The 16016-nt window shown below is 48.6% G+C and overlaps 7 protein-coding genes across 7 annotated transcripts; 2 read left to right on the top strand and 5 right to left on the bottom strand.

Annotated features, from left to right (window-relative positions):
* Nucleotides 1–1110: 1110 nt before the first annotated feature.
* Nucleotides 1111–1608, bottom strand: C8R40DRAFT_1167754 (uncharacterized protein; the record flags this gene model as incomplete). Its single annotated transcript, XM_046231081.1, has 2 exons — nt 1111–1395; nt 1438–1608. 2 exons carry the CDS (start codon nt 1606–1608, stop codon nt 1111–1113), a joined length of 456 nt encoding a protein of 151 aa, XP_046089423.1.
* Nucleotides 1609–2602: 994 nt separating this feature from the next.
* Nucleotides 2603–2943, top strand: C8R40DRAFT_1167753 (uncharacterized protein; the record flags this gene model as incomplete). The annotated part of the gene is made up of 2 exons (XM_046231080.1): nt 2603–2716; nt 2755–2943. The coding sequence occupies 2 exons, from the start codon at nt 2603–2605 to the stop codon at nt 2941–2943; spliced, it is 303 nt and encodes a 100-aa protein (XP_046089422.1).
* A 1204-nt stretch (nt 2944–4147) lies between these two features.
* Nucleotides 4148–6822, bottom strand: C8R40DRAFT_1167752 (uncharacterized protein; the record flags this gene model as incomplete). Its single annotated transcript, XM_046231079.1, has 7 exons — nt 4148–4471; nt 4522–4621; nt 5034–5080; nt 5135–5521; nt 5585–5739; nt 5796–6314; nt 6678–6822. The coding sequence occupies 7 exons, from the start codon at nt 6820–6822 to the stop codon at nt 4148–4150; spliced, it is 1677 nt and encodes a 558-aa protein (XP_046089421.1).
* Nucleotides 6823–6858: 36 nt separating this feature from the next.
* Nucleotides 6859–7547, bottom strand: C8R40DRAFT_1167751 (uncharacterized protein; the record flags this gene model as incomplete). The annotated part of the gene is made up of 2 exons (XM_046231078.1): nt 6859–7014; nt 7050–7547. 2 exons carry the CDS (start codon nt 7545–7547, stop codon nt 6859–6861), a joined length of 654 nt encoding a protein of 217 aa, XP_046089420.1.
* A 189-nt stretch (nt 7548–7736) lies between these two features.
* Nucleotides 7737–9366, bottom strand: C8R40DRAFT_1167750 (uncharacterized protein; the record flags this gene model as incomplete). Its single annotated transcript, XM_046231077.1, has 7 exons — nt 7737–8170; nt 8229–8293; nt 8361–8667; nt 8725–8856; nt 8912–8947; nt 9068–9280; nt 9333–9366. 7 exons carry the CDS (start codon nt 9364–9366, stop codon nt 7737–7739), a joined length of 1221 nt encoding a protein of 406 aa, XP_046089419.1.
* Nucleotides 9367–10831: 1465 nt separating this feature from the next.
* Nucleotides 10832–11419, bottom strand: C8R40DRAFT_1167749 (uncharacterized protein; the record flags this gene model as incomplete). Its single annotated transcript, XM_046231076.1, has 1 exon — nt 10832–11419. One exon carries the CDS (start codon nt 11417–11419, stop codon nt 10832–10834), a length of 588 nt encoding a protein of 195 aa, XP_046089418.1.
* Nucleotides 11420–11666: 247 nt separating this feature from the next.
* C8R40DRAFT_1167748 (uncharacterized protein) lies at nt 11667–14391 on the top strand (the record flags this gene model as incomplete). The annotated part of the gene is made up of 10 exons (XM_046231075.1): nt 11667–11796; nt 12279–12507; nt 12550–12616; nt 12695–12749; nt 12858–13390; nt 13488–13588; nt 13638–13780; nt 13821–14126; nt 14175–14222; nt 14291–14391. The coding sequence occupies 10 exons, from the start codon at nt 11667–11669 to the stop codon at nt 14389–14391; spliced, it is 1713 nt and encodes a 570-aa protein (XP_046089417.1).
* Nucleotides 14392–16016: the final 1625 nt, after the last annotated feature.

Genomic DNA, 16016 nt, shown 5'->3' with positions numbered 1-16016 from the left:
CCATTACCCACATTCGCCGCTGTTGACCCGAGCAAAACACCAATCGATATAGAGTCATGGTTGGGGGTCAAACGTCATGTTAACTTTTCTTTCAACGACTCGTAAGTCAGAGTCCACCCAGGATCCTGCATACTACTCTGCGGTCACTTCAGAGGGCTTGTTGAATACCATCCATGAACTGTCCACGCTCTTCGCCGCGGCGAAGAGCATATTCTGGGCGCTGCAGCTACACCATTGTTAAATTCACCCCAATGCACCGAGGCAGGCATGAGTTTACCAGGATGAGGAGAGACGACGCTATTCATTGCATGGAGTTTGACGGAGAATTCGGATTGAGGAATAGTGAAAGCCTGGCGGGAGATAGAGATAATGGATCCAGGACTTGAAGTGAATATCGCCCGGCCATAGGGTAGCGCTGGTGTACGTGCTCTACAATGAGACGGACTTGCATTCGGTGGTCTTTAGCTTACTCGTGCTCACTGAATTCTTTATCGCAGAATCCTCAGGGAAACGTTTATGCGGAACCGTAGAAAAAAATATAGAGCAACGGCGCCACTTTGAAGGTCAAACGTCAAAAACGAGGCACCTGTGAAACAATTGAACTGTACTTCGGGAGTACCGGTAAAAGATCGTGATGCCCAGTTCTGGAGAAGGCGGCGATGTAGAAGAGAACACATTAGGGGTTGTAGAGCCTGTAAGGTGAGATCATCACTGGTGTAATAGTGGAAAGCTGTACAGGTGGTGGATTCGTTTGACATTCAGAATGTGGCGGGAAATGGCGAAGACAATTCCCCAGTAACGGATATGAGACAATCAATGATGGCATTTACGATGGCGAGAATGTGTCTAAGAGCAGTACATTCCATTCGGTGCTGATTGAAAGATTGTAATGAATGACCACGGCGATGATCCTCATCCGTGAAGTTTTTCCTACCTGATTTAAAGAGGTCAGGCCTAACTTCATCAAGCTTCTTTGCAGCCAGCCCCGCAGCCTCCATGAAGGAGGGGTCCACCTTTCCATCAGCGCCTCCGGAGGAGGAACAACAACCCCGTACACAAGGTCGTTGTTAACAAGGGGCATTGGGCAGCTGTTCATAGCAGGTTGAAAAATCAGGCTGGGACACAAAATGCTATGCCCGGATTAGTGAGGTTGATCTTGATGAGCTTCATCCCATGGGTGGAACCTTCGCCTACCATCTGATCCAGTGACCAAATGCTGTCGCGACGGTCGGGATCAACCCGCTCTTTACCGAGGTACCCGGAGGTGCTGCCAAGAATATCGCTGAGGTGAAGGCCGGCGTAGATTGAGCTGGCATTCTGGGCATGGCTGAACTTCGGCTGGTACCCGAAGGCTCCGCCCTGGGCTCGCTGCCTTCTAGCCCTCCGCTTTGCATGCTGTCAAGATTGATTTGAAGGAGGCTTAGCCATCTCTCGAACTGGCGAAGCAGGCGGCGGTTGAGGGGCCCGTGGACGCTTTCGAGCCCTAGCGCTAGGGACATCTACGAAGGACGCCTTTCGCTTGCCTGACGACCTCGACGAGCCTGGGCGGGAGGGGGTAGGATCCAGCGGAGCATGCTGGGAGCCGGAGTAAGGGGCTTCGGCGGGCATGGGGAGGCCTGACGGGGTGGACAAAGGACTAGCAGGTGGGGAGGCGGAGGGGCTGAAGGGAGGAGGGGGATGAGGGGAATCCACGAAGTCGGGTCGAATACCATCCCGGGCCAGTTCTGTAGCTCAAATGGTGTCCTGTAGGTTAAAGCCATCGGCAGCCCTAATTGGAAGTTCAGTCCAGTCGGCAAATGCTCTCCCTGGGCGAGTCTGCTCAAACAAACAGTTACAAAGGCGTATCCAAGCTCAGAATAGGTTGACGTGCCGTTCTAGGTCTAGTCGGGGGCTGCAACTGCCAACGCGTTCAGCAAAACAAATGAAGCGGCGGGTAAATGAGGCGTGAGTTAAGAAAGACGTAGGCTACTAACGGAGGGCTCCGGGTAATTCAGCTAGCGCCCAGGCATAAATACCAGCCGTCTTTCCGGAGCCTCTGGCATAGAGCAACGTACCGTTGGTCATGAATGACACCAGAACCCAGAGCCAGAGTTGGCAGGCCACGTTCCTCATGGGCCAGCAACCATTTTGATGGTGTGTAACAAAGGGCAGCAACTTCAGCGTCGGCTCTAGGGCATCTTTACAGGGCATGTGATTATGTGGTGCATAGAGTAAAAAGTTTTAGAAAAGAGCTCAGTTCAGCACAGTGAAACTAGCTCACTTCATCCTATAACTACTGTTGGGTGGTGTAGGCTGGTTTGTACATATGTATTAGTATTGGTTGGACCACGAATCAGCGGAAAAAGCACAGACAGGATAATCGAATTACATAAATATCATTGCCCTTCACTGGTAGGGAAATGATCCAGCTCGATGGGCGGACTCATCGTGGTTGTTGCCCAACCTATAAAGGATGATCAGCAAATGAATTTGAGTGAATCCTAGGTTTCCTTACCTTCATTGTTGCATTCTCGCTCTTTACCTTGCTGTTGTTCAGTTTTCCAGCCTCAAACCATCTGAAACACCAAAAGGCATAGTTAGTGGATCCGCATACTATATCAACATGCCTCCCCCGCCTACCCTCGTGCATGGCTCGGCGTCAGACCACGGGCATGGATCATCTACACCACCTCCGCCAGCATTAAAAAAGACCACCGACTGCTCTTGCTGCTCCAATGTTGACATCGAGAATAGAACTCATAGAATTCTCCGCAGGAACCAACGACGCCGCCGCTTCCCTCCTTCGCGTCATTACCTTCCTTTCCTTCTTTGCCAATGATACGATCACCTGCCTCCTCATATTCGGCCCGCTCTGTTCACTCTGCTCCTCCCTCTCCTCCTTCTCCTTCTCCGCATTCCCCATTGCCCCTTCTTCTCTGCCCTGCCAATCCCAGCCTTCTCTAATTGAGCGTCGCGGAAAGATTGTTATACAAGATATATCCCCACTCTCGATGGAGTAAATCAAACACTCAAGTGTTATTCCCTGTGACATGGTGTGCTTGCAGCTATGAAAGAGTCGGTATCCAGATCAGCAACTCCTCTTGAAAATATCAATTGTCAGGTCACTTCAAACTCACCGATGAATGGCGAGATCGTATCCGGCGATTCGGGCGGTTCAACCCAGTTTTTCTCTAGGCCCTCGTTAATCAATTCCTTCCAAGTATCATTCAACGCCACGTTGAACAAAACCGCTAATGAGTTTCCATCCTGCGGAGTGAGGGTTTTCGAAGTGTTGTCCCTGTACATTCCAACCTTAAGCATCCAAAAGGCGGAGTTGAATGTGGGTTGAAGGCAGAGACGTTCGCAGAATAGGTGAGGGAAAGAGTGGTGTGGCGGGCATAGAATATAAGTCGCTATTATGAGAACCTGGTGTGGAAGATGATAGAAGGTTACAGCAGGGAAAAGACGTCACAAGAAAGACACCTGCCTTATACAAAATTGCGTTTCCTTCGGAATTATGTCCTCCGTCTCCTTGCCTCACCCAATCTCTTAGCCCATTCACGTTCGGGAGGCCGGAGCTGTCAACCTTACCCTCGATGAAAGTTACAGCCAAGGTGTAGTTCAGCCATATAGTGTTGAGCCATTCAGAATGGAAGTAGTAATTATCTGGGGAAAAAACAGGGCAGTCAGTGAGACATCACCAGGGAGAGGTGCAGGACAAGACCCAACGGAGAAGGAGGAGGTACTAGTCCACCGGCTTTAGACGGTACCCCCAAAAACCGATTCGAAACACGCCGCCGGAGAAATATTTGAAAATGCTGGTCTTGCTACACTGGAAGCTCCTGGAGCGGTAGATAGCTGATGCCCTCGTGCTGATGATGGTGAATCCAGAGTGGGAGTGCTCCGGCTGTCGGAGCCTAAGGCCACCGAAATTCGAAATTTAGAGGCCGCTGCGGAATGAGCTGGGACTGAGGCAGATGATAGGGAGGGAGGCCTTCATCGTCGCTGAAGTTGGGCCGTAAGCACCGGGAGGCAAAGGCAGAGGACATGAGCTCCTCAGAGTAGGTGAATACGCTAGAGATAAACCTGGAAGCGAGGGAGGTCGGGGTATGGATGATGGAGTTGCGAATCCACAAAGAAGTCGAATTTACTAATGAATATGACGTTGTTAAAGTCGGAGAAGCAAAGTATGAGCTGGCCCTGCTGGACGGGGAGCTCGGGCTTGCTCCATAGCCATCGCCTCAACGCCTGGTGCGTTCTCGAAGTTTCTCAACCCTCTAGCGCCATTTCCTGTCCAGATCTCATCATATAACGTCTCCAGCTCATCATCTGTCCTTCTTTCCTTCTGAAAGTATGTTGAAATTGGGGATGCCGAGGGCAGAGGTGAACTTGGGTATGGAGGTGTGGGCGAATGGGAGATAGAGAATTCCGGCAGAGGTAGGGGTTGGGTTCGGACAGTATTCCAGGATTTCATCATTATAAAACGCAGAAGCTGCGTAGTCCAGATAATCAACTAGATATGAAGAAAAATCCAACACTTACTTTGAGGATGCAGGGGTCGGTGGGCGAACAATCCAATGACCACCGTAGCCTCTGCAGCTTATATAACCGGGTAGCGAGGGTGAACATGATTCCAACAAGCCTATTGAGAGCAAATCGCAATGCGAAACGAACAAGATATAAAAATTAATATCCCGCATGTCCAGTCGGAGAGTATTTGCGCTCTCCATCGACATACCACAAAAGTTCGGAACGAGGTGTGCACAATTAGCATGTCGCATTCAACGAGGTGCGCATGGCTAGTTAGATCGCATTCGGAACATTTTCGTGCGTTCTGACGACCAAGCGGAAGCATGTATCCACAGTGACTTTTCATGGCACTTCTTATGACATGTGTAATGGCAATCTTCGCACTAGTAACCCGTGGCATTGAGTGAGAAGTCGCTACAAAAGGCGCAGAGCATGAGCTGATAAGCCTGCTTTTGAATAAACTTGTGCCTGCTCATCACATGCACTTCGCCCTTCCGTTTACGGACAACGCCTTAACGACCTACACCGCCGAGAGGTGCATCGATCTGGCGTTTTCAGACGTTTTCGTTGACTGATTATTTGTCGATGAGCGTCCACGTATGAAGATGACACGTTTGCGACAGACCCACCAAAGTTCCAAGTGCAAGAGAATAGCACCTGCAGGCTCGACTGAAAACCATGCCTCGATACCTTCAGATGGTTGCTGTGGTATGCCATCTCCCATGCTTCCCTGAGGACCAAAGCCACCAGGAGGAGCAGCGCCAAAGCTGAGAGGGATGTTCGGGTCCGCCGAGTTTGAATGACCAGCATCACCATGCATAGCGCCAGAAGGAACCCAGCCACCTTGTCCGCTCTCCATAAATACCTTTTGCCTCCTCAGAGCTTCGACAAGATCACTGATGCGGATCCATAATAGAATTATAGGAACCGCATGTGTTCCACCGACCTGCTTGTCGTAAAGAGCAGTTTCGACTTCGTTTGCCTTGTCGACAGCGATTTCAAAGTCTTCATTCTAACGATCTGTGCGGGAAGGATGTGATCGAGCTAGTCGGGTGCCTTCGACTTTGAGTGATACGGAGGTTTCGACGACTTGGTTTTTCGATGAACGAAATCGAGTTATGATGGGTGCATGGTCTAGCTCTCTGGCGCCTTGAATAGCGACTGAGAGAGTACCTGATAAAGGTTTTGCTCGGAGGGTTTCTTTCCATTCTCCTTCGATTCTTGTACTGTCTGAAAGGGTACAAGTTATAGAATGAGCGGAAATTCCAATGCAGATGTAAACGCACTAGGTTCTTCCTCTTCCTCGGCGAGGGCATCGTCCAAAAAATGCAGATTTTTGTACCGTCTTTGAGCAAATGGAAGAAGCTGTATTTTCTTCTCACTTTCTATCTTCTTGCTCTCCGCGTCCTGCCTCGATTTCTTGTCTCCATCAGCCTGGTACTTGTACTGCATTTTGACTTGAAGTTTAAAATCGAGCTGGTGCGGCATTTTCGTAAGGGGAGTCTCGGCTTTGATTAGAGCATGCTTTGTGTGGGGCGATCCGGACGCACTTGAATGAAGAGAACGCTTCATAGATGTGTCCGCTGGGTTGTCGCAGCCGTTTCGGTCCTTCTTCGGAGGAACCGGCAACTGGAGAACCTCGCCAGCTTTTGAGCAGTCATTGGCGACGATCTCATGGTAGACTTCCTTGTTGGTGTTAAATTCCTTTATAGCTGCCTCAGTTTGGGCATTTGGGGCGAATTTGGTGAACATGCCAAGCATCTGATGACCAGCAAGAGTGCTGATGTTGATGTCGTGGCGAAGGACTGTGGCATAGGTAGTGGGGGGAAGGAACTTTGGCGAGGCAAGGTCCAATGAGTCAATGGTGATGATCTTGTCCTGTTTGTCGTAGAGAACGAGAGCGAGGAGAGACGGTCAACCTCGAGTTCGGAATTGGATGGCTGGCAGATCCATGGTAGGTGATTCCGGGACCCTCAATATTGAGTTCGACATGAACATGGTTTCAGTCTTTGGTATCTTGGAAAAAATTCGCGGGCGATAGTCAGAGGAGCCGGATAAGGATTTTTAGCGTCGTGGACTCCCTTGGTCTGCGTAAGCGCACGGGCAGAAAGTTCACCGGAGGAATGGATTAGCATCAGATCGAACGCCGAAGTTAAGCTTTCACATACCAAGATAGACCTTCTCTTCTAGGTGGGAATCAAGTTCACAAACAGCGAAGCCGGCGGTATTACCACCCTGGCTCTCTTCAACACCCATGGCGGTAGCGAAAGCCTCCCACATTCCGTCCTTCCATCCCAAGTAGTCTTCTTCCATACTCTTATCGTCGTCACACTCACCACGTATACCCATTCAAGTAGCCCCCATCTTTTCGAGCGCAGTGTCTACGTATTGTGAGATAACGGCGTAGTGCTCGTAGGTCTTGTTTCCTAGTCCGAAGGCGACATATTTGAGACCGGAAAGATCGTGAGCGCCTTGACTGAACTCGAAGGACTCGTCTTGGAGGTTCTGCATGAGCTGGACAGCGTTGTCGGTTGGTTCACCTTCTCCGTAGTAGCCATGACAAAGAAAACGGCGCGGTCCTCCGGAACAGTATTTGGTGTTCCGAAGTCGTATTCTTCAGGATCGCACACAAGCGGAAGTGAGGTCGAATTCTGCCTTGGCTTCCTTAGCGAGACGAATTGGCGTATTCCTATGGTGTATTCTTTTGGGAAATCGTAGGAATTAGAGACAGCGGGCGATGTCAGGAGGGACAAAGAAGGAGGGGTTGTCAATGACAATAAAGGAGATGTCCCATTGATGGACAGTAATGGATCCAAATTGGTAGGTGAAAGTAGGTGAAGTAGGTCTGGTAATTGGAATACGGTCATCGAAATTAGGCGTTGGTAACCCAGGTCGACTATCCATACGCCACCTGAACCACGATCTACCGGATTAGAAGCGAATCGTACGCAATTTGGGTGGATAGGAGCGGGCGCAAGGATAGTTTCGGGAAATAACGTTGGCTGCAGGTTTGAATCGAGAGTGGGTTCCTGATCCATTCTAGAAGGTCCGAGTGGAGAGGTCCGAGTGGAGAGGAAGATGAGATCGATGGTGATTCAGGCGCTTCGAGTGGCAGAAAAGGAGAGGTATATCTGCTTCTATCGGAGAACTGGAACGGGATATCGCTGCAAACTCCTTCTCTTTCTTCTCAACATTTCCGTCCTCCTTCACAGCCCGAGATACTTGTATCAGGACCAATATGGATAGCAAGTAGTTGGCCTCGCGTTCACCGGATTCACAATTCTAGTCTCACAACCCGATGTCGCGACATATGCAGACTGGAAAACAGAACGATATGTGCTGGTCGGTGCACGCTTTTTCACAGGAAAGGCTGCAAAACGCCCTCCTCGTCCTCCGCCCGGAGCACTGGCAGGTTTAGTTCGCTCTGTCGTTGCCACAGATGCCTTCTCATTAGCCTCTTTCGATAACGGTAAGGGGAGAGTGCTGCCCTCAGATGAAAGCGCAGTGGAGGAGGACGTTGCAGTAGGTATTATCACTGGGTCTGGTGGGTCTGGCTCTAGCTGAAGCCCAATGAGTTCCATATTAACGGTAATAGCGGGGACCGCCTCGAAGTTCGAGCTCGTCCCGGGCAGATCATTGTTGCCCGGTTTCGAAGGCAATACTGATAGGAGTATTATCTTGTGGTTGGGGAAAATGGCCCGAAGTAAGATCTGATGAACATTGCTGGAAGGAGTCTTCTAATGGTTGACCGCGTGTAGGACGGTCGTCAAATGAGGATACAGAGCTGATTGGATAAATATGGACCAGTAGGGACGCCAGGAAATGTCAACAGCGTTGAACCGTCTGGTCACCCATCAGATTTGTCTAGCTCATTGTATTCGGATGAAGTGGAGAATGAAGGAGTAGAGCGATGAGATCCCGGTGACGGTAGACCAATGTAGATAGTGAAACGAGAGCATGCGAGGAGATGGATGAGGTCGATGCAGATGCGAATGATGATCCAAATGATGCAAAAAGTGCTAGTGAAGCGGGACGCGGTGTTCGATGTTGATGATGATGATGAGAAAGATGTCGACGAAGAGGAATGAGTAGAATTTGTAGTTGGCGATCCTGGAACGGTCGAAGGGGTAGTCAAACCCGTTAAAGTAGACAGCGCTGCTGCAGGCAGTCCAGGACCGTGGAGCGCACACTAATATTCAAGCTTGGAGGACTGACCTCTAAGCACTGAAGAAGGCGGCGGGAGATTGGTGTTGAGCCCGAATTTTGCAAGGCTTTCTTCCAATCTGAATATCTGCGATGCTCCGGCTAGATTTCTGAGACACAGAATTTCCTCCGCTTGGGCTCGTTCTGTGCATGGAGAAATTCATGCGCTGCACTGAGGAAAAAGCGGATCAAAACTTACGAAGGGAATCGAAAGAAAGAGCAAGAAAGCTAAGCGCTGATAGACGAGTATCGTGACCGTGGAGTCCGGTCCGACTTACACTCAAGAGTCAAAGCTAAACAGCAATTTCGACTTCGTTTGCCTTGTCGACAGCGATTTCAAAGTCTTCATTCTAACGATCTGTGCGGGAAGGATGTGATCGAGCTAGTCGGGTGCCTTCGACTTTGAGTGATACGGAGGTTTCGACGACTTGGTTTTTCGATGAACGAAATCGAGTTATGATGGGTGCATGGTCTAGCTCTCTGGCGCCTTGAATAGCGACTGAGAGAGTACCTGATAAAGGTTTTGCTCGGAGGTTTTCTTTCCGTTCTCCCTCGATTCCTGTACCGTCTGGAAGGGTACAAGTTATAGAACGAGCGGAAATTCCAACGCAGATGTAAACACACTAGGTTCTTCCTCTTCCTCGGCGAGGGCATCGTCCAAAAAATGCAGATTTTGTACCGTTTTCGAGTCAATTGAAGAAGCTGTATTTTCTTCTCACTCTCTACCTTCCTGCTCTCCGCGTCCTGCCTCAATTTCTTGTCTCCATCAGCCTGGTATAGTTTTGCCATCTTATCGATGCCTCTCTTGTACTGCATTTCGCCATAAACAAACACTGGAGGATACACCGCTGTGGGGTATTACCGCCGGTAGGCGACCTACATACATTCTTGGTTCGGGGCGTGCTAACGAGACTACGGAAATTTTTCCATGTCTTCTAGGCTCAAAGATCGTCATTGCCCCAACTCGACAGTTATCTCTCAAGAGACTGGGGAAATTCTGGATGTAGCTTTAGAGTATATCGGCCCTCGACTTACTAGAATTGCTGGACCGAGATCATGATACGTGGAAGGATCCGTTCAAACCCACGACGCAATAGACATTCCTATGAAATCATAAATATGATTGGAACACTTGCCTGGATTAGGCTCTATCTGACCTTTACCACACACACCGAAAGTAGAAAAAATTCCGCTCGACGGAATTGTCACTAGAATGATATCTTCTCAATTGGACTGATAGCAGGGTGGAAAACTCGGTTGAATCGAGTGAATTCTGAATTATGTATACAATAGACGAATATATTCATATCATCAATCCATTCAGGTTGGACCAATTATATTCTGAATTTTTATGTTTCTAAAGTGAAGATTTCACAAGCGTATTGACAATTTTCCCAGGTTGATTCCATAGATATGAAAGGAAGCATCATAGTGCCCTTGAGAAACAAAATGGATCAAAGGATATCTATGCGGCAGGAAATTTGAATGAAATTTGAGCACTCTTCAGGTCATTCAGGACGAGTGAACATACAAAAGAATTTTCAGATATTAACTCAATTGATAATGCGCCCCCGAGTCGAGTCATTAAACAGACGCAGACGCGAAATACAGAGACGCAGACGCAGACACGAAATACAGAGACAAAAAAGCAGACGCGAAATACAGAGACGCATCGTGCAAGATCTAAGTATGTACTAAGTTTGCGGTGAAGACCGTTATTACATATGTGCTCTGTTGTTACAATCCTTGTATGTAGTTCCTCCAAGTTAGCCGTGCATACTTTGGGATTGTCAGAGCTGCACACAAGGTAACTCTGATGAGTTCGAGAGTCTCCGCTCTTCTACATTTCCTCCTTCTGGTCCCTCTTTCCGGCATCTACAAAGCTCTAGATCTGACTTCTTTGACACACCCTACATCGGCGTGATAGATGAAGAAACTTCGCCGTTTGACAACTTGATGCTGCAGCGCTTCAATGAGGATGAATTGCGAAAATGCAAACGGCACTGAAGCGAACGGCAGTCGCGGTAGGGCAGTGAAAAGAGGTGGGAAAGTAGGCATGTCATGTGTGATTTGGAGACGACGGCGGGTGTTTGGGAAAAATTCGACGGATTGGCTGAGTTTAGATGATTTGGGTTGAGGAAACCGGCCAGTCTCTGTCCACAACTTGCGCTGAAGGTGTAGCATTTGTAAGGAAGCGTGCATTGGAGTTAAATGTTTCCTTTCGGTGCGGACCCTTCTCCGTCGGCGACATCATCGCTCGCTGGATTTGCGAATACATGGGATCGTCGTCGTCGTCATGTCGACGCGGTTCCTGAAGAGTTTCCGAATTGCATAAAATACTTGCGTCATTGTGGTTATTACCAGGATCATTACTGAGGAGAGCGACGGGGTGGGGGATACTGTAGTTGCTCGGAGAGAGAGTCCTCTGAGAATCTTTTAAATATGTGGGATGATTCGAGGGCGATGGAAGCTGTCCAGACTGCGTCACCGACGAGCCCTGGTCTACCGCCAAGGCGGCCTGTGGCAACTGAGGCCCGTTGTCATCGAAATCCTGCCAGGTCAGAAGATTCCAGGAGTCTTCCACATCCCACACTGTACGGTTTTCGTATACAAAGGAGCCGCTGGCCATGGATGAACGCTCGAGCTGAGACCGTATGATTGACTGTATCGTTGTCTGTACGATTTTAGCACTCACAGATACAGACATTGCGAAGTCGTTCATGGATGTTGATAAGGCGCGAAGATAAAGAGCCACCAGTCATATATGCAACTTCCAGTACTAAACGGCAAATGTGCTGCCTTCCTGATCCTTTTCTGGGTCTCGGTTTTCCTTTCCTGGAAGCCGGTTCAGTGAATCTATTCGAAGGCTCTATATAAAGAAGCAAAACCCCGATCACATGTGTACTGTGCGCCATCACGGCTTTCAATTTGAGATAATAAGTGCAACTTGCACCATGGCGTCTACGGAAACCGTGAAACTCTTCTGGAAATGCTGCGTCCCGAACGACGGCGACATCGTCGAACTATGTGAGAGCTTGATGATCAAAAGCGCGCTCAAGCAGGTTCCGACACTGCTATTGTTCGGTAGGTCAGCTTATTGCTTTGCTTATCATATGCATTACATCCTGACTGCGAATTGCATTGTCAATTTTGTCTGTTTACTAACTGAAACTTTTGTAACTAGATGCTACAAAGACTTCTTTTTCGGTACGCTGGAGGGTTACGGATCCACCTGCGCCCGGAGTGCCAGAAGCGTTACCGGATCTTCCAAATAGTCCAAATCCTGTCATCTGGCCCATTGATTATGCAGAAACGCTTGTCGAGATTCAAGCCGAAAAATTGGCACGAAGCATTGACCGGTCAAGGCACTATTAGGAAAGTTGCACGAGCGTCGAGGGGAATCAAGGTAATTCATATAAATGAGGAGATTTTATTTCTGATTCTTTTTTCCATTCCTTTAGTACATTATGTAGTATGAGAGAATGACAGGTGTATAGACTAAGTTGCAGCTCTCAAATGATCCATCCCTTATGTTGCACACTGTCCGCCTACCGATCGTCTTGCAGCGGAGTCAGGCTTCGCAGAGGGTGGGATGATACCGACGTTGGGGGGAGGTGGCCCCACTGGAGGAGGAGGCGCTGTTGGAGGAAATGGACAGAGGAGTGGTTTGATCAGCGGAAAGAGAAGCGCATATGGCAGTGGATATGGGAATGGGAGCAAGCGGGCAGGGTCAGCGAAGTGGGTATGGGAATGGACAGAAAAGCGCGCACGGAACTGGGAGCGGAGAACCATCTAGTAAAGACTTCGTTGTGAGCGGTGATGTCTTCTTGATGAAAGCCAATTGTTTTATACGCTTTGGAGGCTCGGAGGAGCAGCTGTCGCGCTGAGATTAGTTCAGGCAAAGGTGTGTTTAGGGGATTGGCTTTTGGGTTATTCGATATTTTCCACGAGTTCACCGATTCCTTCCATCTATTCCTAATAGACTCCCCATGAACTTTCTAGAGCACTTGGCGTGGTGACGGACGGGATGAAGAACAGTTGGCACTAGAATTCGGAAGATATAGAACGGTTACGTGCATTTTGTGGTTCCGTGTAGTTCATTCGTCGCGTTTCATTTGGCTGACCATCCCCATGTCTTCCACCAGGTAGCTATGACATCCTTGCGGATACACTTCGTTCCAAGGCAGATATGATCAACATGATCAGCTCTGAGACGGTTTTTGAGTTTTTCGGTTTGAACTCCCGGTCTCCAGAGTATGTTCTTCCAATCTTCCATCCTTCCTCAATCCTTGGCTTATACTGCTACCGCCAATCAACCATCGTCAACACCGCTAACCGAGCTCTAGTACTTGATTTTGAACTATGGTGCCATACTCGAAAAGACATTCAACGTGTTCACTTGGAACATTTTCTCACTCTCCTCGAATCAAGTCGATATAGACAGTTCAAGGTCAAGCAGCAGTTCGCCAAAATCGGACTAGTACGAAGATTGCTTTTCGTGTTACAGACGGATTGGTACAGTGATGTCCATGGCCCGGATTCTCAAAATCCGGAGTCTACTTTGCCCTTCCTGATGGACGCACTGAAAGCTGGTGCAAAAGCGCTGTGGACGAAGGATGATGCAATCAAGCCTTTGGTGTCGTATTTAGCTGCTAATCTGCAGCTAATCTGCAGGAAGGTGAGTTGGATGTCGCAAAGCGAACTTTTCATTTTCATTTCAAAATTTTCCGTTCTTACACCCAGGGTTTCCAACTACATCTTCTGCATAATTCAAGGAAGATTCGTCGTTGCCCAGAATGAGTCAGGACGCTGCGGAGCAGAACATCCAGATGTGGAATGTCAAGAAGCTCATCCAGAGCCTTGATTCTGCCAGAGGGTACGTAGGGCAAGATTATTTTGACATTGTATTCATTTTTGTACACCAGAGCTTTTTTTACACGTTTACATCCGTTACAAGCACATCAACGAGAGGCTGTCACCATTTGTCGACGGCGCTTTTCCTTCGCATCGGGACTTCGCAACACCCACGGCTACAATCCATTGGCTGCCTTCCACACAGCTCCGGGACGTCATTCGTCATATATTTCATGCTTTGTTTCTCGTCTCAGCCCTACGCAATCACACACAGCGCCATCTCTCGCACCCTCCCTTCAAGGATCTCTATCTTTCTTCCTTCACGATAAATATGCGTCGGTCGTTCGAGGAATTACAATGGCGCTACAACAAGCGCGAGATGCGGAGGATTTCGGATACAGATGGGGAAGGATATCTTTACGCCTTTGTCCATCTCAATGTGTGGAAGGTGGGCATGTCGAAGGACTTCATTCGTCGGCGAGAAGAATGGGATAGAGATTGTCCTGACTCATGGAGGATATGGCTTCCGCCAATCCGGGTCGCTAACAGGCGAAGGGCGGGTAAGTTTTCCTTTATTTTTCTATGCGTCTATCCCATTCGCGTATCAGAGTCGTTAGCGCATCTTTTGCTCGAGATGGCGTGCATTGATCGCCCGCGTGCGTACTGTCGAAATTGTACGTGACCTCATTTCGTTCACTTCCTTTTCATGTTCAATCAATGCAAGGTCAACGAAAACACATCGAACAATTCGTTTTCTCCGAAACTTTGCCCATCGTTTGGAGTACGATCGTTGAACCTATTCTATTATGGGCTGCTGTCGCATGAAGGTACGCGAATTCCTGTTTGCCTAAAATGTTCTCACTGACGCCTTAACAGTTTTAGTATATTGTAGCGTACAGATCGTCTTTTCCTGCTGCTGTCAACATACTCATACGCCCTACTTACCTTCCCCCGATCCAACACATCCCAAAACCTAGCTACCCACCTCTCCATAGAATCAAATAAAAAATGATCCTCCGCTTTGGAAACAAGATCGATAAGATTATGTATGTGCGTTTTTCCTACTCTCGAGTTCTTCTATTGATCGAATATTCTACGAAACTCCAGACTCAAAGCACTCGTAATCAAAGGTTGATAATTGTGCAACCAGATCAAGCCCTTCACAAGCTCTCCTCAAGCTCTCCTCATGTTAATTCAAGCCCTTAGACTTCAAGGTTCTCGAAGACTCAAGAACACTCAAAGATGAATCAGACGGAGTATTATTGTTCGGCGTTCTGGATTACCCGACATACGAAGTCCCTTCTTCCCTTGAATTACGTTCCTTCTTTGACTCGCGTTCCTTCTCCGACTCACGCTCCTTCCTCACGCTCCTTCTTCGACTCACGCTCCTTCCTTGACTCACGTTCTTTCCTCCCCTACCAAAAACGACTACGACCCCTTCCGTACCTGCTCCTTTCTTGACTCACGTTCCTTCCTCCCCTACCAAAAAGACTACGACTCCTTCTGTACCTGCTCTTCCCATCACCCTCCTTCTCTGACTCGCGTTCCTTCTCCGACTCACGCTCATTCCTCACGCTCCTTCTTCGACTCACGCTCCTTCCTTGACTTACGTTCCTTCTTCCCCTACCAAAACGACTACGAACCCTTCGAAGCCGTACTTGCTCTTCCCATCCTCCCTGCACTGCGTAGAAAGTCTGCAATGTTCCTCGGCTCATCGACCATGATTTGTGCGTACATTATCGACCTTCGCGGATTCACTGCAAAACACAATGACCTTGTTGAACTCCGTTGACCATTTACCTATATTCTCCCATCCATCCACGCTCTTCTTCCATCCAATCAGCCGCTTCTTAATATCTGCCAAGTTCATTCTCTCCATTCCAATCCACTTGTTTGACTTTCAATGAAGTCGGGAGGTCGAGATTGAACGAGCGGAGTATGCCAGCGTGGACGATAGCTGCGACGGGAGTGGCAGGAGATCGCAGGATATATTGTTGAAGGTGAAGGAAGCTGCGTCGAACGGCTCGGCTTAGTCTGGCCAGCAGTCGGATCAGGACCGTAATTTGTATGAAATACTTACAGTATAATTTCTATAAAGTGAGCTTACAATAGACGAGCTGAGATTAAGTACGGTAACATCTAAGGCCACCGTCCCATTTCAAATTTCAACCCAGCGTAGATGATCTATATATCTTTTCCGCGCCAAACAGGCTAGACTAGGACCTCTTCGACTTCATCCACTCCGAGAACGTACAGAGGAAACACCTCTATATGCCTCACTACTTCTCGATAAGGTTCTTTATCTTCGTAGGCTTATGTTGCAGCGGAGTCGGTGGCTAGCAGTTCTGACGCCGGGGTTTAATTGCGTCTGCGTCTGCGTCTTGTTCATCACGCGGGAGTGTCTTATCAGTCACATTGATATATGATGGTTCAGTTGAGGTTTCATCTTT

This window comes from Lentinula edodes (genome assembly GCF_021015755.1).
Source record: "Lentinula edodes strain Le(Bin) 0899 ss11 chromosome Unknown C8R40scaffold_7, whole genome shotgun sequence".
Taxonomy (NCBI): domain Eukaryota; kingdom Fungi; phylum Basidiomycota; class Agaricomycetes; order Agaricales; family Omphalotaceae; genus Lentinula; species Lentinula edodes.
The sequence above is the reverse complement of the archived record's forward strand: the minus strand, read 5'-3'. Positions and strand labels throughout refer to the sequence as shown.